The following is a 26,163-nucleotide window of genomic DNA, read 5'->3' as shown; positions in this document are numbered from 1 at the left end:
CCGGTGGGAACCCTAACCTTTTTTTCTCTCTCTATCACCAGTCGTTGGAGCCACCGCTATTGTCGCCGATGGATCCCATCTTGCTGCAAAAGACCCCACGCATCTCTAGAAGAGGCCGTTGTCAATAGAATTTGGACAAATGTGAAGTTGTGGCTCGGCCCCATGATTTATGTCACAAACTTTGGCAACGCTGCTTTAGTTAAGGTTTGGTGGATAGGCGTAATCCATGAGCGAAGAACTTGTAGAGAAGTCCTTGCTTCTTCGGTCATGTTTGTCTCCTAAGGAAATTTGGACTAAGCACGTTGCAGGGTGGTTCCAACAGATGTCTACCTTTGTTGCCATGGTCATTGTTGAAAATAATAATCTAGCAGCGTGCAACAACAAATAGTTAGGGTTGGAAACAAGAGTAGGGGTGAGCTTGAATTCTTTGACACGATGAGAGAAAGCTTTTGTTTTGTCTGTTAATCTTCTAGTTAATGAAATTGTCAAGTATTTTGCCCTGTTTAAAAAAGTTCAAACCTTTGCTATTGTGATAATGCTACTAACCATTATTTTTTCCCGTTATGTTCGGGTGAATCTCAAGATTTAGCATGTATAATTGGGATGCCAATTGTTGTCACCGACCATCAATCTCTATGTTGGCAATAGTGTTTTTTCCAAAAAAAAAACATAGTTAATAAGTTTTTAAATTATACTTTACCCAAGTTAACAATTGACGTGCATTTGAAAAAACAAAAAACCCATTGCCCTTTGGAGACCCATCAACCCAAAAAGCCAAACTACTCATAATAGCAGTGATTTAGTATTCCCCTCCCTCAGATAAATAGATCGTCTAAAAACTGCAATAATCATTAATTCGTCTAAAAACTGCAACAGTCAATAAATCAATATTATACAGGATTTTTTTACAGTACATAATATACGGGGTAACAATACTGGAACAGTAAACAAAAGGAAACTAGCGTCCATAGAGATAGAGCGCACGGCACAAGGGAAAGGGGTGGAGGCGGAAATCTGTCAGCGTTGTCGCTCCATCCACCGACGGAGGCGTCTCCTCCCATAAACACAAGCTCACACGCCTCTGCTCCGAGCCCAAACCCACCACCAATTCAACCGCGACCCAGCCCAACCCCCCTCCATTCCCACCACCGGCCACCTCCCCCTCCCTCAGATCCGCCCCCGCTCGCGGCCGCGACCAGCCGCGATGACGGCGAAGGGCGGCGCCTCGCCGTCGCCGGGCGGCGCGGGAGCTGCGGCCAACGGGCGGTTCTTCACGGTGGGGCTCGTCACCGCCTGGTACTCCTCCAACATCGGCGTGCTCCTGCTCAACAAGTACCTCCTCAGCAACTACGGCTTCAAGTACCCAATCTTCCTCACCATGTGCCACATGTCCGCCTGCGCGCTCCTCTCCTACGCCGCCATCGCCTGGCTCCGCATCGTGCCCATGCAGCTCGTGCGCTCGCGCGTCCAGCTCGCCAAGATCTCCGCGCTCAGCCTCGTCTTCTGCGGCTCCGTCGTGTCCGGCAACGTCTCGCTCCGGTACCTGCCCGTGTCCTTCAACCAGGCCGTCGGCGCCACCACCCCGTTCTTCACCGCCGTATTCGCCTACATCATGACCGTCAAGCGCGAGTCGTGGATCACGTACCTCACCCTCGTCCCAGTCGTCACCGGCGTTGTCATCGCCAGCGGCGTAAGTGGTTACATGTTTCCTCTCCACCGCTTGTTTTCGATAGATCTGGTTGTGTTGGGGTTGGATCTGACATTTGAGGGGAATTCGGGTTTGGAGCTTGGGATTCAGGAGCACTGAGATTGAGATCTAACTGAGGAGGATCTGTCGTACTCATAGTGTCTAATTATAGAATTAAGTAAAATGGTTTGTTGCTCTCTTGAGCTGCCTGATATGGCTATGATTTTGGGGATGATGAGTTTGGCAAATTTAGACCTCGTGTCTAGTCATCTTTCAACAGCTCTTTGATTAGCTGCAGATTAATCCGGTTGGTTGATTGTCTGCAATCTATTTGTTATGCAGAAAAACTCCAGCAAACAAAAAAGTCCAAGTCGTCCTTTTGTTGTGTTCTCCCTCCGTTCCATAATTCTTGTCGAAATATTACATGTATATAGACACTTTTTAGGAATAGATACATCCATTTTTGGGCAAATTTGAGACAAAAATTATGGAACCGAGGGAGTATAGTACTAGGAAAAGCTGCCATTTATTTGTTTCCCAACTTATTGGTTGATATAAGTATCTTAGTATTGGAGATGGCAAAAAAAACTTATTTTTGATTGACAAGAGACATGCTCATGATATAGAGCATCGATAATCTTGACATGATAGATTTGTTATGCTTCCATGAGACCATGGTGTTAACCATCATTAAGATTACCCCTTTGCAATGCAATGTCCTAGGTCAGCGAACTGTGGGACAGTGAATAGCATACTACATCTAGTAAAATTATGGGGGCTTACATGTAGCTTATCAAGTTTGCAAACTGCTGGTTCTTGCATTCTAAGAGATGTCCTAGGATTTTCCTGTTTTCTCATCAACTAATATGGATCACGCACATCAAATTTACAGGGCGAGCCTAGCTTTCATCTGTTTGGATTCATCATGTGCATTGGAGCCACTGCTGCAAGGGCACTGAAGACAGTTTTGCAAGGAATCCTTCTGTCATCAGAGGGGTAATCAGTTGGTCTTTGCATTTGTTTCGGTCACACATTCTCTATATATTTCTAGATATTTTCTTTTTGAGGTAATTTTTGACTTGAATATTCTGCTATCTTCCAGGGAGAAGCTTAACTCTATGAATCTGCTCTTGTACATGGCTCCAATTGCTGTTATTCTCTTACTTCCTGCTACTCTCTTTATGGAGGATAATGTTGTTGGCGTTACAATCGAACTGGCCAAAAAGGATTTCACCATTGTTTGGTTGCTGTTGTTCAACTCTTGCTTGGCATATTTTGTCAATTTGACCAATTTCTTGGTGACCAAACATACTAGTGCATTGACTCTACAGGTATGTCATGCTTTCTCGCTGTTAAATTTTTTCTTGTGCGTATGTTACTTGTTATGGTCATGGGTGCACCAGGCAGTGGCAAATACGCACACTGGATAGATTATGTTAGAGCTAGGAAAGTTAAGAAAATCAGTAAATCAAATAATACTTATGCTTGTTTGGTACGATTGGTCTATTTGCAAGGGTCCGAATTTAATTGAGAATACTTCAGTTGAACTAAAAAGTTTAGTCTTGAGTTTGAATCAAGAACCAACTTGTTGATCAAGTCAACCGTCATATATATAGTTGAACTGAAGTTTTGTAAGACCCAGAGCCTCTCTAGTTCAACTGAGTATCTCTAGTTCAAGGATGAGCCCTGTCGCCAGATTGCTGAGGGTGAGTCCCTATCCCGGTCTTTAGACCTTTACCTACCCAAATTATCTCGTTTTGGATCAAGACCCATAACATTACTGTAAGCATAGTGTAAGTGTAGTAATGTGTGTAAGAAGTTTTAGACTTGGTTCAGAAATATTATGACTCCAATCCATAATCAGTTCATGACACTGCATCATCTTTTGTTTAATGTTCTCAACTGGTTGAACCCCAATGAGTTACTGAGCCTACAAATATGCTAACTGCTGCCTTTTTTGTTATGTGAGATATTGTTCCCATTGCCAAGTTGAGTAGATAGGATCACTAAAAATAACTTAGTGATAAGGATAAATTATGCTGCCTGCATTCAATATTGGATGCGTGACAAGTAATTTGGCGATAGCCATAAGTAACTGTAGCATGCTTGCATGCATGCACCTGAAGCAACCTACGTGTCTATCAAACTAAATGATTGTTTTGTTATTTACCTTGCTATTCTGTTGAACTGGTATCAGTGTGGCTGTGGTCAGCAACCCACCTGATAATCCAGTTGGAGAAGTGCCCTGTGGAATTTGTATTGGCTCTATGATGTTGAAAATGTGGGGTAGGTATTTGATCACTTCATCTGCATCTTCTAAGCACAAAAAATTTCAGAACTGCTCTATCCTGACCGTTTTCTAATGCATATCACTTGGTGTGAACCATGTGTCGAGTTTTTGTAAATCAGGTTGTCTTTGTTTGTTCCATAAGTAGGAGTTTGATCCTTGTTTTCAGCAACCGATTGGCATTTCTGGTTTAAAGGTTTAACATATCCATGTTTTTTTCCAGGTCCTTGGGAATGCAAAAGGTGCTGTGGCAGTTGTCGTCTCAATTCTGATATTCAAGAATCCTGTATCTGTAACCGGAATGCTCGGTTACACTCTCACAGTTATAGGTGTTATTCTTTACAGTGAATCCAAAAAGCGTAGCAAACCCTGAGCGCGCCCCAGAAAACCGTACATATGGCCGTCCTTTGTCAGTCCAGTCGGTGCCCAGAGCTTATATATGATGGGGAACTACGTCGGGCGATTGCAACAGATCCTGCGCTGTTTGGAACCTTATTGGATAGCAAGGACAGAGAAGTCCAATAATACATGTAGTTTTCCCTTGGATCTGAGAGGCATTTTGTTTAACTAATGGAGATGATCAATAGAATATAATTTTTTGTGTTTAGAGAATTGTGGGTTGTGGCTCACATTGCCAGCATTGGTTAATACGTTTAGTTCTTGGAAATTGTTTTCCGTTATTCATCGGTCATTGTAAGTTCATGACCCTCCAATTCTCTTTCTTCTGAAGATTGCCTGTACTGTACCAAACTTTCCTCCGGAGCCTCCTAATATATTATGACACTGAATTTAGTCACGCACATTTCTTTTTTGTGACTTAGTCACACAAAGGTTCACTGCTGGTGATTGTTCTCTTCTACCTTGACTTGCCTTATCAAATCATTCTCTACGAAAAATATATTTACTGCTGCTGTCTTCAACTTGCACAAATCAATGTTGGTGCCTGATGCATCATTCATTTTAAAGCAAAAATACTTAATTGAGGATGAAGCTTTTGATGGTGCAACGTTTGGTGCCCGGTGAACTTGGAGTCGCCCGGCCGGATGAGCAGGACAGAGGTAGCAGGCTCATGGCGAGGGGATCGATCCTGTGTTTGGGTTGCCCGTCGCCGGATTTGGGGTTTCGGTCAAGCCAGAACCACCTCCCAGCTCGCCTCGCCCATGTGGACGCGCGCACTAGTGAAGCGCCTACCGCTACTAGAAATCCTGGGCTATGGTAGTTTTCATCTTTGAATTATCTGCAGTAATTTTAATTTAAAACTCTCTATGTACGGAGTAGCACGTTTTTGTTGAGGTTGTTGCTGGAACTTCGCGGTGCATGTCAAGTTGAGCTTGGCCCGCCTCAGGACTTCTCTGATTTACATACCGCACTTGGAATTCCCAAATGGTACGGTTAAATAAGCTACAGTATAATGATACGTTCCTGTTTGAAAGTTGGTGAATCCCTGCACAACTATGTGTGCTAAAATAGACTACGGTAATATGTTCATGTAATCATGTTTGAGCATATAGTTGCGCGAGCTTGTCTCGGACCGTGTCTGACACATGCGATTTGAGTAGAGGGAATTCCAGATTTACGCTCTAGAATGCCAGAATACTCAAATACCACTTGAAATTTCCAGCTTCCAAATATACCAGTAAAATTTGGCATTGTTTCCAATTTCACCACTAACATCATTTAACCGTCAAGTTGCTGATGGAAAGACGATTTTGCCACAAGCTATCTGTTTTGATTAGGCCTTCTTGTTTTCTTCTAACCTAGTAGACCATGGGTATATGGGTCAATATGAAAAAATATTGGCCATATTTCAGGTCTTGTACAAGGTCAATGAAGGTGAATTGATAATATTACTTGTATGCCGTGCAAAATTTAAGTATAACGCATATGGAAGCCGGAAATCTTGATTGGTATTTGAGCATCCAGGCAATCCTGGATGGTACATATGAAATTCCCTCGACTGAGCATCTATTTGCCATTGCGACAAATCTGCACGGCAATATTTTGGACCAAACATAGTTAGTCAATTTTCGATTTTCTCCTCCCTGTTTGCTCCGATAAGCATTGCAATTTTAGCACAACGGAGCAAATGTGGAGGATCATTCTAACATCGTTTAGTATAACTACATTTTAGAACACGCTGCCAGCAGTTGCTGATTTTGTATTAGCCGATTAGCTCAAGATTTAGCGAGAAGAATGAGTGACAACCTGTGATTTCTGGACATCTGATAGATTTTTACTCAGATGACCCCTCTCAAAGTTATGTCTTCACAGCAGACACACCACTAACACAATATGTAGGCTGTTTAATTAGCGAGCAACAGATTTTCACGGGGATCAGCGCAAGAGAATGACGTACGACGAATTTATTGAGGTTCACTGTCCCATGCAGCGATTTTGGACTACAGACAATTGCAAGAAGGGTTTACCGTTGGAAATACGTCGGTAAACGAGAGACGAATTGAATCTTTGTTACAGACTTTTTTGCTGGGCGTGCGCCCCCTCCATCGGGCGCACGAGTTAGAGAGAGGCAATTGAACGAATGTAATAGGCGGCAGGCAGGCTAGTCCCGCAATTGGACGAGCCCCTTCTTGTGCTTTGTTAACACCAGGCAGATGGATCGAGCACCTTAATTTTGGCCCCCCATTTTAATTTCCTCGAGCCGTCGTCGCCGTGAGTTCAGCTGCACCCCGCCACCTGCTCCACTGCGGTACATGTACGGCCTCGAGTTAGTTTGGATCTTGCAGACATGCAAAGCTGTTCGTATTGATGTTGGCTATCAAGAGTTCAAGACCTGCTACTGCTATGTGTACAGCTACTCCCTCCGTCACTAAAACAGGCACAAGTATTTAGGAACGTGACTATACACTACGGCTAGTCGTTACAGCTCGATCGGGCTCTTGGAGAGAAGCCATACCTTTGGGAGGGACCATGACGGTGGGCTTTGAGATGATGGCGGGGACGGTGGGGACGGCGGCGGCGGAGACCGGCGGGAAGAAGTGCGCGGCCGGGACGCCGAGCCCCTGCGCTCCGTGATAGTGATACTGGTAGTATGGGTACACGGGCATCATGGCGTTGGGCGCGAGCATGCCGCCCTGCGCTGCCGCCGCCGCTGGGTAGGGGAAGTGCCCCTGCATGTAGGACCCGGCCGCTCCAGGCGCCGCTGCCGTTTGGCCTAGCTTCTGCTCCAATGTCGCACGCAACGCACGCTTGTTAGTTCTCGGTGTATGGAAGATTTTTTTTTTTTTTGAGATGGTAACATTTCGATGCGTGAGAAAGAAAATGCAAGATGTGACGATGGTTTACCGCGTTGTAGCTCAAGTCAGCGACGTAGTTCGGGGAGTACCTGAATACACAGGGCAAAGTTTTAATCGGTCAATGAATCAATCAATCACCACAAATAGCTGTAACCGCTAGCCAGTAATAATGACCCCGTAGAGAAAGCCAGATCCGGTAATTAACTACTACGGGAGTGTACATTATTTTTATTTTCCTTTTCCTCTCTGTGATCCTTTTTTTTTCCTTCTTTCCCCTGCTGCCGTGCAGGGCGGCACGTGGGCACGTGAGGGCACGACGAGGCAGCTGGCAGCTGGCCGGAGGTCCAGCCTGTGCTGTTGCTCCCCCTTGTCGCGTCGCGTGCTACTACAAGCCACGCATGTGCCCACGCCACACGCTGCCTGGTCCTGGTCCCAAAACGCCAACGGACCACGCCGCCTCGATCGCGCGCCGGTCGCACTCGATCGATCGGCCGCCGCCGCCGGAGGCCGGACACGAATTGATCCTCGTACACAGCGAATTCGCCCGGCCCCGGCCGGCCACACACTTTGTGTTTGGTGGGAAGAATTAACGTGCGTACCCGTAGTTGGTGGCGGCGGGATAGAAGGGGAGGACGCCGTGGTACTGGTGCTGGGGATGAGCGCCGTGGCCGTAGTGCGCCGGCGCCTGGGGCGGCGGCGGCGGCGGAGGAGGCGTCGTGGAGGGGTGGTAGTACCACGGCACCGGCGACATGCCCCTGGACCCGGCCACGATGGCTGCTGCTACATAGGAGCAGTTTCGGTAGTTAGTTAATTTTACCGCGCGCGACGCGCTAAAGAAGATGCACATTTGGTCTCCAGTCAGTACGCACGTTACAGCAGTAACCAGCTAGCCAGCTGTGTGCCTGTGTAACGTAATTAAAAGAGTTGATTTTGCGTGTGCACCTGGCGCGGGCTGCTGGTGGTGGTGGTGGCCGTGATGAGGGGCGGCGGGCATGTGCGGCGCCGGGGTGGCGGGCGGCGAGGGGCGGAGGAGGTGCGGCTGCTGCTGCTGGGTCCGCGGCTTGGCGCCCAGGGAAGCCAGGTTGCAGTTGGCGCGGCGGCCGTTGATGACCGGGGTGCCGTCCTCGCACGCCTTCTTCGCCGCATCCGCCTCCTTGAACGTCACCTGCATCCAAATTAAACCGTGGCAAAACGCGTCAGAACAGAAGAATGGCAAAACAAAGGAGCTAATGAAAGGGCGGAGACGGGGAAAGGAACTGACGAAGCCGTAGCCCTTGGAGCGGCCGGTGAGCTTGTCGGAGATGATGACGGCCTCGAGGATGTCGCCGAAGCGCTCAAAGTGCTCGCGGAGGGTGTCCTTGTGGGTCTCCCACGCCAGCCCGCCCACGAACACCTTGGTCAGCGTCGTGTCCCCGAACGCCTGAACCGGCACCGGGGGCTGCCCCAGCATCGTCATTCTTTCCCCTGCCGCCGCCGGCGCCAGCTACTGCCTACGTACGTGCCGGGCTCGACGACGCAACGCAACGAGAGACCGTGACGCGCGCGGAAATGGAAATGCACGACGGGGCGATTGGTGAGGAGGCTGCCGTGGGGGGTTTTATACACACTGGAGTTTATAATTCCGAGGGCAGGGACAGTGGTGGTGGGTGGGTGGTTTGGTTGGCTGGATAACGGAAACAGGAGCGCTACTACTCGTCTGTCGGACTGGTCCAGCGCTCCTCTGCCGTGCCACAGGCACCTCTGTCCTCTCGGCCTTTGCCGCCCTGGAGTCGTCAGTGTGTCCAGCCAAACTCACGTCACCTCTTCTGCAACTCTACTAACGAAACAGAAAAGTCCTGCATGCATATGCCTTCTCTCTAGATCTGGACGCGAGATACTCCATTTTCCTCGTGTATTTATGTGGAAATGAGCCGATCTAGCTAGGTGAAATCCATGCGTCAGTTAAATAATTTTACGCCAATGCTGGGGCACCCCCACAGAAAGTCAGAAACCACCATGATTGCCGTTGTGCGCACTTCATTTTGCTTGCAGTGCCAGTTGGTATATTCATTAACGGCAGAATGTGTACATGTACACTCGTATTAGTAGAACGGATGGACGCCCCGGCAGAGCTGTAAGAGAAGACGGAAACAGCTGGCTTTGCAGTTTGCCTTTTTCCACACAACGTGCTCACACCTTTTCTTGGTCTGGCTACATCTACGTGATCCGCATGCACTGTCTTGCTGTGATCTTTTACCTAGTGGTAATTAACTAGGAGTAGGAGGCACGTACTTAATTTACCACCGGTTCTCAAAAGAAGCCTTTTCCTAAACTTTCTTCGTATTATACGACGGTATAGCCGTGTAGCAAGCTGCCAATAAAGCACCAGGGCGGGAATACACGCAGTTGCATGTAAGTATACAATTCAGAAAGAAATAAAAACGTACACGATACACCTGAAAGACATCCTGGCTAGCACGTGATCGTACATGCTACTACTATCGTTTGCTAAAGAGTGAATTCCATTTTTTATCCCTCTTTGAATTTTTTTGACACAATCTATCCCATTTAAGAGAATTTCCAAAATTATACCATATTTAACCAAAACTTTGCCACTAATTACCCCTTTTAATATTTTTTTCCCCAAATCTGACGTTTCCTGACGAGCGGGGCCCATTTTTCAGGCCTACGTGTCGTGCCACGCTGGCCTTCGGGCCGAACCGGCCCGGTTCAGGTCAGGTGCCAGTTCGGTTTTCTGGCAACCATACAAAATTCACTTCACCATATATATCAGCCCGTATATTTTCATTGCATTTGAGGCAAAATTTGGTACAACATATCAGCCCATGTACAACAGTGCATACATTTCATACATTTTCATCACAAAATGCTTCCAGGATTGCATCCAAAAGTGCCCAATGTGAGCAGTTCCGTGTCGATTGCATCCATCTTCTCCTCTGTTCCTTCCAGCGGCACCCACTGACAAGGGAGAACTTGCTTGAGCTCACAATTTCCTGACATGAAAAGTACATTAACCACACCACAAATTAAATGCTGCACCAGCAGGAATAAAATTTGAGAAACCCCAAAATCCAATGATACGCATCAGTCCTATCTTTGTGACCACAATATATGCCCAAATCACCAATGAAATCACAGATGAAAGACGTTAAGGAGATGGAAACGGAAAGGAAACGAGGCGGATGAACATACCTTCCACGAAGAATTGCAATTCCTGGAATATACGGGGAGCTTCGGAATCGCCACTCCCACTGCCTTCCGTTTCGCCGGCGATTTCGTCCGCACCATCTGAGCGCAGGCCCGGAGAAACACCGAGTCGAACCCGGCTCAGCACCCGTGGTGGCCGCTTTCTCCGCCGACAGGTCGCGCCTGCTTCCGTCGCCGCCGCCGCCGCCGCAGCCTAAACCCTAACCCGTGGGAGACAGACAGAGACGAGGGAGAAAGAGTTATGAGCGAGATACAAAGAAAGAAAGAACCGGGCAGAACCCACTGAAGCCCATGTCAAACCCTAACCGGACAGAACCGCGCGAACTGAACTGGGCCGGTTTGGCCCCGAAGGCCGCGCCTGACCTGAACCGGGCCGGTTCGGCCCCGAAGGCCAGCATGGCACGCCATGTAGGCCTGCAAAGTGGTCCCTGCTCGTCAGAAAACGTCAGATTTGGGGAAAAATATTAAAAGGGGTAATTAGTGGCAAAGGTTTGGTTAAATGGGGTATAATTTTGGATGTTGTTGTTCTAGAAAACAACAGGAGTACGGGGTGCCAATGCTTGATGGCACAAATGCGAGAATAATATGTAGAGGGTGTACGCCGGCTTTATAGCGAAGGTCGCCGTACACTTGGGACAAGTTGACACGTCGATATTTTTTGAATAGGTTCGGTCGACCCTGCGGGTACGACTTAGTCCTATGTTAGGAGAGGCTTCGAGGGGGTCACTAGCCAAGTGTTTGGGCCGAACTCGTCTTCCCAAATCACCTATGGCGAGAGATCTCTAGGGACCGCCTCGGACTTGGGCCGAAATTGTCTTCCCAAGTAGCGAGGTTGGGATACCCTCGAGACTCTAACCTGATCCCTCTACTTTGAGTCGGGGTCGTACTAGACGGTCCAGAACCTCAAAACTAGGTTTCCCAAGTCGCGTCCCCGAGGACGAGTCGAGACTAGGCTCGACCCAAGCACTCGAGAGCGGGCTCCTTAGGTTGCTCTAGCCCTCTCCCCTTTGATCTTATTCCAATGGAGAGTGAATGATACATGCCTCCATGAGGGGGTATTTATAGCCTAGGGTTCCATGACAAAAGACCATGACTACCCTTGAGGGAGAGGGAAAGTGAGGGCAAAGTGGTAAACTCATCCCTACACCTTTCTTGGCCCCTACTGAAGCTCCTCTTCTCCTTTGACCATGGCATTAGAGGCTTTGACTTGTTGACTACTTTGACCGGTATCTAGTTGGCATGTCTATGACTTATTGGCAAATTGACCGGTCTTTGAAATTTGTTGATTCGATCGTCGCCACGTAGGATTACGGCCCGGCCCATGTAAGGAATTTATTATATTACAACAGTAGCCCCCTTGAGCCGGAGGCATTGGGAATGCCTTCGGATCAACTTCAACGTTGATGGCGTGCTGAGATTCTTCTTCCGATACCTGGATCATAACTCTCCTTGGGACGAGCCACCGTCTAGGTAGGTTTTACGAGGAAACCGGGCCTAGGTGGGCTGCCTTGTGAGATACTTTTAGTTTCGGAAGTTTTCCCGGTAGACTTGAGACCTTCGAGGCGTTGCGTTGGGGGAGCCACCGGCTAGGTAACCTTCCTCGAGGAGGAAGATAGACCTAGGTGAGATTTTTACACAAAACTTGTGGTTTTGTGATTTTTGGCGCATCCAAGGGCTCTTGGGAATTTTTCTTCGGGACCTTCCTTCTGATAAGTCATGGCTATGAAGGCCTTTCTTGCAAAATTTCGAGATCTGGGGACTCCTTTTGCAAGATAGCGAAGCTGTAGGGGGTATTTTGTGAATTTCTGGCTTTCCGAGGGTCCCGACGCGAAATCCTCGAGCCGCCAAGGGGGGCTTTTATGCAAAGAGTCTTCTCCTTGGGCCGTCCAGTGTGCACGGGCGAATTCTTGGGTTGTGTTTGGCCTTACGGGCTTCCCGAGCGCGCGGGCCGTCCGGGCCCGAGAGGCCTCTCCTTTTTTTTAATCCGCGTGATGTTGGGCCGTAGCCCACTTAACCTTGACGGCCCGCATACCGGTTCGCCGGTTTAAGTGGCTGCATCGGACGGTCGCGGGTGCGTCGGATCCCTAGATCGGATGGCCGGGGTTCTTCTTCTTCCTTCGTACGGGGCAAAAATAGGGCCATCCTCCTTTCCTCTTCTGTCGACGACGCCGTCACCATGGATGACGCCGGCGGCCACGGGCTTCGCAGGGGCAGCACGGACTGGTCTTGGGCGACCACCCGACCACCTCTGCCCTCTACCCTGCGCTCCTTTTTGCCTTTCCCTCTTGGTTTTTGTCTTGGTGTTCGGACAGTGGCTGCCCCACAGCCGGCGACGTGTCGACCCGCGGGTGGCTGGACCCGGACGTCGAGGGGGATGCTGGCGTATAAAAACGGAGCCAAGGGGCGGAGGCGAGGCTCATGCCCACTCTTGCTTCCTTCCCTTCCGGCGCTGAAGACGAGTTCGGCGGCACTCGAAGGACGGGGCAAGACCGGTGGCCGTTAGGGGCTCCTTTGGGGCAATTAGCCAGCTCTCGGTGTTCGTCCATCTCCCGGGATACGTTGAAGATCATCGAGCCTTCGTGGGGGTTGATTTTCAGGCGAAGACGCTTCGAGAGGTGCCGGCGTTGCTTGCAATTCGAGCCGAGGAGGGGCGGCGCCCAGGAGCTTCGTTGTCCCTGCCGAGGTGAGCATAGCATGGGCAATCGTCCCCGGCCTGGTTGGCGCGACATTGGGCACTTCGAGCCACGTAGAACGGGGCGGCAGTGGTCGCGGTCGTTTCACCGAGCAGCTTGTGGGCGAGGCTTGCGGCTTGGGGATGCTCATCCGGTACGCCGTGGGCGCGGCCGACGAGGTGTCGAGACGTTATGCCGACGCGCGGCACCCTTGCGCGTGAGGCGTCCGCGTTTGCTTGGTGGGGAGCGTCCTTGGTGCGCGCGCGTGGCGTGGCCGCGTGTCGTCGGCAGGGGACGTCGGAGTTGGTCATGGAAGGCGCAAGCTCGCGCGCCGCGCGTCGTGGCCGCACTCCGCACAATGCGCGGGCAAGCATTTTGTCGCATGCGGGCTTAGGCATAGCGGGGCGCGGGCACGCCAGGGACGTCGGCCATTTGACCGAGCACCTTGCGTGCTTCTGCCTTGGCCTCATGCGTTCTTCCTTCTCTTTTTTTTTGGGGGGGGGGGGGCTGGATCGTAGCTGGGCCGTGGGCCTCGGACGGTTTTCGGGGGAGCCGGACCCCCTTTCTTCTTTACGCGCCTTGGGCCGATCGGACGCGCGCAAGGCCTAGGGCCCATTCCCCTACACACCGGGGTGCTCCGAAGTTTGGTGGGCCGTGGGCCTCGCGGGAGCTGGGCTCCCTTTGTTCTCATGCCGCCGGTCTGGATCGGGCCGGAGAGGCCGTTGGGGGGAGCCGGCCGTTTCCGAGGGGATTTTTCCCATTTTTATTTTATTTTACCGGTGGTCGTGTACGGCCTTGCGACGTGGACTTTCCCTAGTTGCTTCCTTAGGAATTTTTGCAACTTGTACTAACCTTTGGTGTCTTTTCGTACGCGAGATGGCGGGATCCGACGTGGAGCGTCGCGCCGGCGCCGGCAAGAGCGTCGAGAGGGAGGCTTCCCACGGGAGCGGGGGCGAGGCGCGGATGTCGAGAGGCAAGCCGCGGAGGTCGAAGAAGGTCACCCGCCCGGAGAGGGGACCTCGGCCTGAGCCGTTTCTGGCCGTGCCGGGACGGGTTCCCGACATTCTTCCGGCGTCGGTGACGACCGAGAAGGACTTGTCGGACCTTGTGGAGGCGGGCTACTTCTGCAAGGGCCTTGCCTCGCTTCCTGACGAGGGTGAGCTTTGACTGGAGTCGCAGAGGCGTCGGGGGCACATCGTTGTGTTCACCAGCTGGTTCCACGCCGGACTGTGCTTGCCTGTTCACCCGTTCTGGCTGGAGTTCTTGGATACCTATGGTATCGAGTTCGCGCAGTTGGTTCCTTCGGCGATCCTGCGCCTGAACGTGTTCAGGTGGCTTTGCGAGACCGCTTTGAGGGAGCCTCCGACCATGAGGTTGTTCTTGTTGCTGTTCACCGTCCACGTGGAGGAGCGTCGCACCCCTGACGAGAGCACTTGGAGTGCTTTTGGGTCGGTCGCCGTGAGGCTCCGTCCTGGCTTCCACGACGAGTTCCCCCTGATGCCGGCGAAGAGCGCGGCACATCTGTTCAACGGGTGGGACTCACAGTGGTTCTTCCTCGATGTTTCAAAGACGAGCTTGTGTCACTCCAGTAGGCTCCCTCGACACTCTGGGCCTGGGGGGCTTCGGGATGTCGTCCGTCCCAGGGGCACGTCCTTGGTCGAGGAGTGGGAGCTTGCCGGGATCAAGTCGGCTCGTTCGGAGCGTAGCTTCCGCGACCTTCTTGAGGAGATGGTGATGGCAGGCCGCTTCATGATGAGGGCGCGACCACAGGCGGAGTTGGGGATCCCCTTGGCTTTTCATCACCCACGCCATGCGGCTAAGCGTGAGTTTTGGGACACTTGAGTTGTTGCTTCAAGTATTTTTGTTTGCTTGACACTAACCCCGGCTAGTGTTTGTGTTTGTTTTTCGGAGGCTTTCTCCCGAGAGAAGGCGGCCGAGTGGGCTTCCCAGATGGTTGGGCCGTACAACTCGGTGGAGCATCGGGCCTACGTCGATACCATTCGCGAGGGAGGATGTCACAACGTCGTGGCGGCGTGCTTCGACAACTCGGTACCGATGCGCCCGGATCCCAAGTTCGGGAAGCTCATCAAGGCCGGCGAGCGGTACTCTCGTCTTGTGACTCCATTGATGATCGACGTTGGTTCTCACCTTAGAGATGCTTGTGGGAAGGTGAAGCTTCAGTTTGTGCTTGGGTTGGGTGTGCCGGCGGCCCTAATGCCCAAGATCCCTCGTCCTCCGAGTTCACGCAAGAGGAAGGCTCCTTGTCCTGACCTAGCCGACGTGGCTGAGTCGAGGTCTCCCTTGCGAGAGTCCATGGACATGCACCTAGCCGGGAATATCGACATTGAGAAGATCCTGCCTCCGTCGCCTCACGAGCGTGCGGTTTTCGCCTAGAGGACTGGGCTTCAGCTCGTGGTGGATACCTCCTCGGAAGCCAGCGGCGCGGGTGTCCCGGTGTTCTCTTTGGCTCGTGGGCCTGTCGACGAGGAGCTTCCTGCCACCGGTGAGTGCGCATGTGTTGAGTGTTTTAATTCTTTTTCGGGAATATTCTCACGGGGTTCTCTTGTCTTGTTTCAGGTACGGGGCCTGCGGCGCCTGACGCTCCCGAGGACGAGCCCCCGATTCCGGAGGAGGGAGAGGTGCTTCCGAGGACCGAGGGAGGAGTGAGAGACCCGCTCGAAGCGTTGGAGCTTGTGAGTCCGCTTTCCTCGTCTACTTTCTTGCTAGGTCCATATTGTCGGTCAGCGCTCATGATTCCTCTTATTTTGCCTGGTGAGAGGCTTGGTTGAGGCCGTGGGCAGTCTTCCCGCTCTCAAGGCTCAGGTTGAGGTGTTTTCGGCGGCCTTGGACGCCGAGACCTTGAAGGCCACCCTTGCCCTGAGTGAGTTGGCCTCAGAGAGGGCGCGGCGGGAGGCTGTCGAGACTGAGCTTTCTTGGGTGTCGGCGGAGCTTGCGGCCATGGAGGCGAGGGCTCACCTTGCCGAGGAGGGCCAGAAGGATGCGATCGCGAAGACCCGTCGTGCCGAGGAGGACTTGGTGGTGGCCAGCCTCAACGTGGAGCACGCTCGAGCGGAGGTCGCCTCCCTCAAGGTGGTCTCGCTCCTGCTCACCCAGGCTTCAGAGGTTCGAGAGATGATACTCTGCTTGAAGGGCTCCCCTCAACCGGATCTTCCCCCGTGTCGTACGACGGACGAGACGAGTAGGGTGCTTACTTCACAGGTGGAGTTCCTTCAGCCGGCCGTGAAGAGGTGCCTTCTGAGTACGGGTGCTCGACTTGTTTCGTTGGCAGTCGCGACTGTCCTGTACGGCAGTGCCGGGACGAGTGGACTTAAGGGTGAGATGACTCATGGGGCGAAGAAGTTTCTGGCGGACCAGGGAGCTCCTCTTCGCGCTTTGGCTCGACGCTTCGTGCGTTGCCTTGAGCCCGCTCTTCAGGAGAGCGACGGTGGGGCTTGAGTCTTGTTGCCTTTTGAGGCGACAAGGTACCTCAGCTGCTTACTTATGCGACGTTGCATATCCACTTATGACATAGCCTCATGACTTGCATGTTCTAGGCTTAGACATAGAGGTTGTAAGGCAGCTTTTTTGATGTGTTTCGTGCTTTGCTATGTAGTCAACATTGTCGGTAATGTCAACTTAGCTCGGCATGTATTTTCTTATGTTTTCACCATGTAGTCAACATTATCGGAAATGTTAACTTGGATCAACATGTGTTCTTTGGAGTACTATATTTCCTTCTTGGTGAAGTATTATATTTCCTCAGTTTATACAACTTGTGATCGTTCGCTATGATCACACTTTTGCGTAATCAATTGCTGTCGCTGTTGCTATACGACTTGGCTTCGGTGCCTTAGGCCATGGTTACGAGCCATGAGTCCTTGTACCCTTGTGGGGTCGCTATCGATATGCCGGTAGTGATCCGGACATTTCAACCTGCCGTTCGGGGAAATTCATGCGGAATTTCTCCTCTTCGGACTTCAGGAAGCTATGCTTTCCCGCGATTATTATGGAGCCTTAACTCGGTTACTATCATGCAAGCTCGTGCGCGACGTCTCGCCCGCGGGTAGCATGTTTCTCCGAGGTAAGTAAGCTCATGCATAACTCGCTTATTTGCGGTTCTCCTTAAATGCCTTTTAAGGAGCTTCCGGCCCTCGGGGGACTTGGTTCTACTTGGCGGATGGCCTCGAGGCACGCTAGGATCCACCAAGGAACGGGTCGCTGGTGGCGACTTATGTCCGAAGACATTTTCAGGTGATGCCTGAGCCAACGTAGGCCCTTCGGTGTCCCTTGGTGAGCGGCACTAGGGCAGCAACTCGGTTTTGGGGATCGTCCCTTCGTGACATTGCTACTCGACGGGGTTCCCTTTACGACGGTGGGCCGTATGAGTGTCTCGTGTCACTTTTTTATCAAAGACTCATTTTTATTGATCCCTCGCTTGCTTGTCTTAAGGTATGGCCCGATGGGCACTTACAAGCCTTATATAGACGTGGCCTCGTTGGCACCTACGATCCCCTGAAGTTTCGTAGGGAAGTGGCCGGTTGGGCGCTGATAGTCTTCTTTCGGGAGTGGCGAGGGTCGACCTTGAGGTTCCTCCTTAGGCGTAGAAACGTCGGAGTTTGTCGCCGTTTCAGGCATGGACGAGGTTTTTCCCCTCCATGTTCTCGAGGTTGTATGCACCATTGCCCAATACCGTGGCGATGCGGTATGGTCCTTCCCATTTAGGATCGAGTTTGCGCTGGAGTTTTGGGTCGACGTTCTTTTTCAGCACGAGGTCTCCTTGGGAGAAAGCTCGTTCTCGCACCCTCGTGTTGTAGAAGCGTGCGGCGCTCTGCTCGTAGATGGTGTGCCTCATGAGGGCTTTGTCACGAGGTTCTTCCACAAGATCGACGGCCGTGTTGTGATGCTCTTCATTTTTTATGAAGGCAAGTGGAGTAGCTTCTTGGAGTCTTTCGACCCGAGGTGAGCGGAACTCTACCTCGGCGGGAAGAACTGCTTCGGCGCCATACACCAAACAGAATGGTGTTCGGCCCGTGGAACGGCTTACGGAGGTGCGTATGCTCCAAACCACGCTGGCGAGTTCATCCCCCCATGCTCTTCTTGCCTTGCGGGCCGTGTGTTCTACCCATCGGCGGAGCCCTTGGAGGATTAGTCCATTAGCTCTCTCGCATGCGCCGTTGCTCTTGGGGTAGGCCACGGATGTGAATTGCAGCTTGATCTCGAGGCATTCGCAGAATTTAATGAATTCTGCACAGTCGAACTGCTTGCCGTTGTCCACGGTTAGCTCTCGTGGGACACCATATCGACATATGATGTTTTCCCAGAAAAAATTTTGGATGGCCTGTGACGTGATCTTGCCGAGTGGCGCAGCTTCTATCCCTTTGGAGAAGTTAGCCCCCGATGCATGCAGGGAAAGGCCCGAGAAGGTCCATTCCCCAGCGTGCAAATGGCCAAGTTATTGGGATATTCTTCAGGGTCGTCACCGGCGCGTGAATTGAGTTAGCCATTTTTTGGCAAGCTTCGCATCTTCGTAATATTGTGATTGCGTCTTGCACCATGGTGGGCCAATAAAATCCCTGTCGTAAAGCCTTCACCGCGGTGGCTCTTGGCGCAAGATGATGGCCGCATACTCCGAAGTGGATCTCCTGGATGAGCTCAGCCCCCTTGTTGGGGGTTATGCATTTGAGTAGCGCGGCCGCACCCTTCTTGTAAAGGATGCCGTCGAGGAGGACGTACATCTTTGCTTTTGCAAGCAAAGTTTTGGCGCTTGGGCCTCCCGCCTCCTCATCCACCTCTCCTTTCAATACGCGGATAATTGGCGTCATCCAAGAGGGTGGATTGTCGATGACCATACTGGTCTTTGAAGTTTCGTCGGAGTCATCGGCTTCTTCTCCTATGGATGGGGCGCGGATCACCTTGAAGAATGTGCCGAGTGGCAGAGGTTCCTTGGAACCGGCCGTTCGGGCCAATCTGTCGGCAAGGTGATTTTCTTCTCGTGAGATGCGTCGTGCCTCCATGCCCAGGAAGTACCGTTCCACCTTGCGAACTTCTTCAATATACTTCTTCATCCTTTCATCAAGGCATTGATATGACTTGTCCATTTGGTTTATCACCAGCTGGGAGTCACCTTGGATGAGAAGGCGTCGAACACCCATGGCCTTAGCCAACCGGAGTCCGAGAAGGAGTGCTTCGTACTCCGCCATGTTGTTGGTTGCGTTGATGTGGAGGTGGGCGGTGTACTCCAGGATCTTCCCTTCGGGGCTGATGAGTACAACTCCAGTCCAGCACCGTTGAGGCGCTTGGCACCGTCGAACCTCATTATCCAATGTGGTTCAGGGGGCCCGGCCCTGGGCGACGTCTCTTCGGGCGGGGCTTGCGGCGCATGCCACTCGGCCACGAAGTCAGCGAGGACCTGAGATTTTATAGCCGTTCTCGTGGTAAGCTCCAGCGAGAAGGGAGCTAGTTCCGTTGCCCCTTTGGCAATTCTCCCCAATTGCCCTTTGAGGATAAGGCTGACGAGGCGTTGGAGGGTCGCACCGGCGTTCCTCAAACCAAAAGGCATTCTGCGATAGCAGAAGGTGCCAATGGGAGTGATGAAGCCGGTCTTCCCATGTGGACTTGGTGATAGCCTGAATAGGCGTCCAAGAAGCTTAACCTCTCGCATCCCGTTGTGGAGTCGACTAGCTGGTCGATCCACGGGAGAGGGTAGTCGTCCTTGGGGCATGCCTTGTTCAGGTCGGTGAAGTCGACACACATCCGCCACTTGCGTTTGCTTTCTTCACCAAGACCGGATTGGCCAACCACTCGGGGTGCCAAACTTTTCGGATGAGTCCGGCCTCGGAGAGCTTCGCAATTTCTTGCTTGATGACCTCGCTTCGCTCCGTGAAGAGTTTTTGGAGTTTCTGCTTCACGGGCGCCTTGTCGGGCCTTACGGCGAGTCGATGCTCCATGACGTTGCGTGAGACTCCTCCCATGTTAGAGGGAGACCAAGCGAAAAGGTCGGAGTTCTCCCGGAGCAGGTCGATGAGCTTCTTCTCGAGTTCGATCGAGAGGTCGGCTCCGATCTTCACGATGCGCGTGGCGTTGTTGTCGGAGACGCGTATCTCCTTAAGCTCTCCCTTGGGAAGGGGCTTAGGGATGTAGCGTTCCGGGTGATCGGTCTTGGACTCCCCTGTGCTTGAGAGCATGTGGACGCATTTGGACGCTTCTCCCTTCTCGGTGCACTTAGTCTCGTGGCGATATAGCGTCTTCCTATCAGAGGATTGCTCGCCACGGACCGTGATCACGCCTTTTGGGCCCGGGATCTTCATGCATAGGAAGTTGTGGTGGACGGTAGCGCAGAGGCGGTTCAGGGTCGTCCTGCCAAGGATGGCGTTGAAGGAGGCCTCCATGTCCACCACGTCGAAGCACACGAGCTTGGTCCGATGATTAGTGGCATCTCCGAAGCTCGTGAGGAGCTCAATTTGGCCGAGCGGCTAGATGGACTTGCCTGGGACGAAGCCGGTTAGGGGGTAAAGCGACGGTTGCAAGGAACCATTCTTGTATCCTCCCTGTGGCTCCATCAGCTTTTTTAGCGTGCTCGGGTACAAGATGTCAGTGGACCTTCCGCCATCCACAAGTATTTTCTTGAGCTCGCAATTTGAGACGATGGCCGTCACGAAGAGGGCATCGTCGTGTGGGAAGCATATCCCCTTAGCGTCTTCCTCGGTGAAGGAAATTGGTACACTTGCCCACTCGGGTGGTGGTGTTGGAGTGCAAGTTCCAACGACGTTGACTTCGCGCGCATACTCCTTGCGTTGCCTCTTTGACCCTCGCCTGTGGCGGAGCCCCCGAGTATCACCCCGATATGGTGAGCGGGTTCTTGAAACGGGAGGTTCTCTTACTTGGGCGCAGGGTCGGCAAGGATGACGTTGGCGGGGCGCGGGGCCTCGGACGCCTTCTCATCCTTGCGTCAGGCCTGCATTCGTGCTTGGAACTCTTTACGAGCTGCGATGAGGGTATTGCACTCTTTGGTGCTGTGGCTTGCCGAGTTGTGGATGAGGCATCTCCCGGCGCCTCCCTCGGCGGGGCGAGGAGGCTTCTTGGGCTGCCAAGTCTTTTGGGACGAGTTTTCCCCTTCGACGGCGAAGATCTTTCGAGCTTTATCACCGAGCGCCCTCTTGCCTCGCCTCCTCTTCCTCTTGGTAGATGGTGTGGATGCCTAGGGCTGATCCGATGCAGGAGTCCCTTCGGGCGTGCCACGTCGTGTGTCCTTCTTGGCGATGTCTCCATCTTCGCCCCAAGCGTATTCTTGCAAGATCCGGTAGAGCTCTTTGGTCGTCTTTGGCGGGTTTCGATTTAGAGCGCGATTCACTTCTCCTTGGAGAAGTCCTTGCATGTAAGCGTCGATCATGGTCGTCGACGGTGGGTTGGCGATTTGGCTTCGGACCTTCGCAAAGCGATGGAAGAAGCTTTGGAAAGACTCTCCCGGCCTTTGTTTCACGGCGTAAAGTTCGTGAGCTTGCACGGGTTCCTTGAAATTTCCTTGGAAGTTGGCGATGAAGACCTCCTGGAGGCGCTCCCACGAACGCACGGAATTTTTCCGCGGGTTATAAAACCAAGTTTGCGCCATCCTGGTGAGCGCGAGTGGGAAAATGTTGCACATCTCGGTGGGGCCTCCACTCGATGCTCGTATGGCGGTGGAATAGACGTCCAGGAATTGAAGAGGTTGAACTCTCCGTTGTATGGCCGTATCGCCGACGGCTTGAATCTTGGAGGGAAAGCCGCGTCTTGGATCTCCCGTGTGAGCGGGTTACAAGATGGTCGGCCCTTCTGGTTTTTTCGGCGACGAGATCCTCCTTCGGGGTCGCTCACATCGCTAGAAGGATCACTCGGAGAGGGATCTCGGCATCTTCTTGGAGGGTCGGAGTGTCGGTGAGGATTTCTTTCACCCCCGGCAAGGGCTCCGGACTCCGCCCCGTGCTCGTTTCCGTGCACGCTGGGATCTCGTTCTCCGCGGGGCACACCTTGAGGCGGAGCTTCGTTGCCACCTTGTTCGGCCCCGGCGGGGGGAGCAAGGGGCACTTGCGGGGCACTCGCAAAGCGAGGCTGGTTTGGAGTGTGTGCGACTTGGAGAGCACCGTGCGACGGAAGTCCCCAATATGGGTGGTACCAAGGAGCTCCATGGGCGATCGCAGCGAGCGCCAATGGAGGTAGTCCCGGGTTGGAGGGGTCGTAAGCCGGGACTCCTTGGGTTTCCGGCGCGGATCCTCCTGATGCCACATTGTTTCCCCTCGTAGGCTCCGAGGGCAAGGTTACTACCGGTTGCAGGGAAGGCGGCGCGAAGCCCATTGAACAAGGCATACCGAGTTCCGCGTCCCTTGCGGGGGCGGTAACCGCGGGTAGCTCGCCGATCCTTGCCACCACGACGGTGAGGACCGAAGGACCGCCTACGACGGTTCCGAGTGCTTCGGCTCCTTCGGGGACGGCTGGGAGCGGGGGTGCAGCCACGACCTCCGTCGTGGCGCCCATGCTTGCGGCGGCGTCCGGATTGGTGAGAATTTCTCTTTCCTCGGGAGCCCCCGAGGCGCTTGCTTTCTTCGTTTGTAACCGTGTAGATTTCGCGGCAAGTTGGACACCCGACGAAGTAGGCTTCGTCGGTGCCATTAAATCTTCAATTGCGGCGAGGGTTTCCCACGGTCGGCGCCACTGTTGTTGTTCTAGAAAACAACAGGAGTACGGGGTGCCAATGCTCGATGGCACAAATGCGAGAATAATACGTAGGGGGTGTACGCCGGGCTTATAGCGAAGGTCGCCGTACACTTGGGACAAGTTGACACGTCGATATTTTTTGAATAGGTTCGGTCGACCCTGCGGGTACGACTTAGTCCTATGTTAGGAGAGGCTTCGAGGGGGTCATTAGCCAAGTGTTTGGGCCGAATTCATCTTCCCAAATCACCTATGGCGAGAGATCTCTAGGGGCCGCCTCGGACTTGGGCCGAACTTGTCTTCCCAATGAGCGAGCTTGAGATACCCTCGAGACTCTAACCCGATCCCTCTACTTCGAGTCGGGGTCGTACTGGACGCCCGAAACCTCGAAACTAGACTTCCCAAGTCGCGTCCCCGAGGTCGAGTCGAGACTAGGCTCGACCCGAGCACTCAAGAGCGGGCGCCTTAGGTTGCTCTAGCCCTCACCTCTTTGATTTTATTCCAATGGAGAGTGAATGATGCATGTCCCCATGACTGGTATTTATAGCTTAGTGGTTCATAATAAAAAACCATGGCTATCCTTGAGGGAGAGGGAAAGTGAGGGAAAAGTGGTAAGCTCATCTCTATACCTTTCTTGGCCACTACTCAAACTTCTCTTCTTCTTTGACCATGGCATGAGAGATTTTGACTTGTTGACTCCTTTGACCGGTGACTAGTTGGCATGGCTATACCTTGTTGGCAAATTGACCGGTCTTTGCGATTTGTTGATTTAGTCGTCGCCACGTAGGATTACGGCCCGGCCCATGTAAGGAATTTATTATATTACAACATTGGAAATTTCCTTAAATGGGGTAGATTGTGTCAAAAAGTTTCAAAGAGAGGGTAAAAAATGGAATTCACTAAACATCGTCAGACACCAATTAGTTAGTTAGTGTATACAGAGCTAAAAGGAAAACATCGTCAGACACCAATTAGTTAGTTAGTGTATACAGAGCTAAAAGGAAAACATCGTCAGACACCAATTAGTTAGTTAGTGTATACAGACGGAGCTTTAATTGTATCTTCTCTATCGACTTCTGTTGACGATCCGAAGCATTGTTTCTGTATCTAACAATTGGTTGGTTGTTTTTTTGAAGAAGACTTTTTTCTCTTCGAACTGAACTATTGATTGGTTATGATGTTGCACATTAAATTTGTGCAACGGTAAGGTTTGCTTGATAATGTGTAACTTGGTCGAGTGCTTGAGGAACATAGAAATAGCAAATCTGAACACAAATGCCTAACAAGTGAGTCTGCTAAATTTAATCTTAGCTCGCGACCCCGCATCGCATCGTCAGATCGATCGGAGCAGGTAAAGGTATGTGGGGCATATTAGATAGGTCCACTCGTCAGAGAAAATTGACTACTCCAGTATTTTTAGCATGTATTGTTTTAGCTTGTTTGACGAACGCAGAATGGATGAAACAACGGACCGTTATCAAATTCTTAAAAAAAATGAATGTTTTAAATAATTAAATCTCAAATTGTAAACTCGTTATTTAAGATATGATTTCACCTTTTGTTTTGTCTTCGTGATACCTTCAAAACTAGATCACATATAGTCATATTTTGATTGTTTTGCTCATATTGACACCGAAAGACAGTCAGATGCTAAAATTAACCGGTCCAGGCAAATTTCACCAAGTTTATTTGTTCAAATTACGTTTTGATCCGTTGGTGAGACTAAATCATTTCCCAAATGAAAAAGATGGTCTTGGCCGTGACAAAGGAAGAATTTAATTTATTTGTAGTAAAACCTCGTACAGTTGAGTGCATCTGGAAGGAAAGAAATCCAAAAATCTTTGAGAATATCAGATATTTCCCGACGTTGGCGGTTGAGTGTTGCCAATTTCAACCCTATTAAGAGAGTATTTCGGGAGTAACTAGGATTGCTTGGGGGCTTTTCTTTTTGAGTAACAGTGCTCCTGCTAATTCGTCGAAAAATTGAGTGCCATGCAAGCACAAATTCCCTAGTCATGCGATGATATATAAGTGGCTCTAGCTCGCGCGACGGCTTGTGCACACATGCGTATAACTAGAAGTTACTGGCAACACAGCCGGCATATGTAAGAAGTACGTCTACTCCATTTGTCTTGCCCAATTAAGAACGCACAAATTGCTACCATGTACACGTATACGTACGTAGGTACGTCAACAAAGGTCGTCCTAGCTAGCATGATGGCCTAGCGCCTTTGGCCAGCTGTGCCCTTAATTTGTTCCTCCCTTCGCTTTTTTTATTTTTTTGGACTGCCGTTCACTTCATCCCTTGGCTTTGCGTCATAAAGAGTAGCATGGGCAACTGATCCCCCAAAGATGCATCATAATGCACGGATGCGATCTCGAATCGACCATATTGCGTTGGCGTGGTCGAGTGTTCCTGACGACCAATATACAAGGTATGTTTGGATGGTGGCAAAATCATGTCCTACCAAAGTTTTGGTCGTTGATCAAGATTTGGTTCTTGTTTGGATCAAAGACAATTTTTTGGCAAGTCAATTTTCCACTACCAACTACCAACTCTAGTTTATTTTTTTGGCCAAAATTGACCAAATTATGGACAATCAAATCCTCAACTAATATTTTAGCAACCACATATTTAACAAGACAATTGTGTGCTCAAACCAAACAGCCACCGAAGACTCGGGGGCCCTAGGACGCACCCAGCTGAGATCGATCGATGCACGGGCTGGTGCGGTCCCGAATCGCACGCGAGAAAGGGCCCCGAAAACAGCGTGCGCCCGGCCGCGGGAGGGTAGGTGGATCCATGGCGCGCCGGTTTGCCACTTGTGTAGTACTACTGCCGGCCAAACCACTGATCGGCCGATCAGTGGCCGGCATTCTCCTTCTCGTGAGACATCATCATGTCCCCGCAGGACAACTGCGCGCACTGCCTAGCCTGGACTTTCCCCGTTGCCGTCGCCGTTATATTCCTCGGATAGTGCCGCTTTGGAGTTTGGACAACCTCAAAGGCTTAACCGGGTCGTGACTTCTGACGACGACATGCACCATGGGTTTCATGGATAGCTAGACTTGCCAACTGGGCGTGCGGACAAGATACGTGTGTGTCTTCAAGCCTGACAAGTACTCCTCACGTGAGACCACGTCAGATATACTATACTAGCGAATTGTTTTTTTTTTTTGGTTGTGCTGGCTCATCATTCGAACAACCGTGTAAATACTCTCAGGTACGCTGTAAACAGTAAAAACACGGGCGTGTTATTTATGCCGAATAGGGTGCATGTTGTTTTTACAGAGCGGCTGCTACAATTTGTCACTTCTTGCTCTCGGTTACTTAATCGGTTGTTTGAAGCAAGCCATCTAGCTGGTGTTTGC

At 51.5% G+C, this 26,163-nt stretch overlaps 2 protein-coding genes across 2 annotated transcripts; one reads left to right on the top strand and one right to left on the bottom strand.

The window, feature by feature from the left end:
- The first annotated feature begins 1,014 nt into the window (after positions 1-1,014).
- Positions 1,015-4,774, top strand: LOC100837112 (probable sugar phosphate/phosphate translocator At3g11320). The gene is made up of 4 exons (XM_003558127.4): positions 1,015-1,690; positions 2,580-2,683; positions 2,790-3,018; positions 4,198-4,774. The coding sequence occupies exons 1-4, from the start codon at positions 1,205-1,207 to the stop codon at positions 4,345-4,347; spliced, it is 969 nt and encodes a 322-aa protein (XP_003558175.1). The 5' UTR covers positions 1,015-1,204; the 3' UTR covers positions 4,348-4,774.
- A 1,534-nt stretch (positions 4,775-6,308) lies between these two features.
- On the bottom strand, positions 6,309-8,873 carry LOC100843530 (probable RNA-binding protein ARP1). Its single transcript, XM_014899889.2, has 6 exons — positions 8,490-8,873; positions 8,171-8,393; positions 7,828-8,005; positions 7,278-7,317; positions 6,889-7,153; positions 6,309-6,676 (listed from the first exon to the last, which is right to left on the bottom strand). The coding sequence occupies exons 1-6, from the start codon at positions 8,682-8,684 to the stop codon at positions 6,651-6,653; spliced, it is 927 nt and encodes a 308-aa protein (XP_014755375.1). The 5' UTR covers positions 8,685-8,873; the 3' UTR covers positions 6,309-6,650.
- Between the last annotated feature and the right edge of the window lie 17,290 nt (positions 8,874-26,163).

The sequence above is a fragment of the Brachypodium distachyon genome, chromosome 1 (assembly GCF_000005505.3).
Source record: "Brachypodium distachyon strain Bd21 chromosome 1, Brachypodium_distachyon_v3.0, whole genome shotgun sequence".
Lineage (NCBI taxonomy): Eukaryota > Viridiplantae > Streptophyta > Magnoliopsida > Poales > Poaceae > Brachypodium > Brachypodium distachyon.
Note: the sequence above shows the minus strand (reverse complement) of the source record. Positions and strands in the feature narration are given on the sequence as shown.

Bases quoted from the DNA above. Each gene is read 5' to 3' on its own strand.
- LOC100837112 (XM_003558127.4), top strand. From the start codon at position 1,205: ATGACGGCGAAGGGCGGCGCCTCGCCGTCGCCGGGCGGCGCGGGAGCT. The intron at 1,691-2,579 runs GTAAGTGGTTAC...TCAAATTTACAG, and splicing joins GCGTTGTCATCGCCAGCGGC to GGCGAGCCTAGCTTTCATCT. The intron at 3,019-4,197 runs GTATGTCATGCT...GTTTTTTTCCAG, and splicing joins CTAGTGCATTGACTCTACAG to GTCCTTGGGAATGCAAAAGG.
- LOC100843530 (XM_014899889.2), bottom strand. From the start codon at position 8,684: ATGACGATGCTGGGGCAGCCCCCGGTGCCGGTTCAGGCGTTCGGGGAC. The intron at 7,318-7,827 runs GTACGCACGTTA...CTGTGTATTCAG, and splicing joins CCCGCCGCCACCAACTACGG to GTACTCCCCGAACTACGTCG. The intron at 6,677-6,888 runs GTATGGCTTCTC...CATGTACCGCAG, and splicing joins CGTCATGGTCCCTCCCAAAG to TGGAGCAGGTGGCGGGGTGC.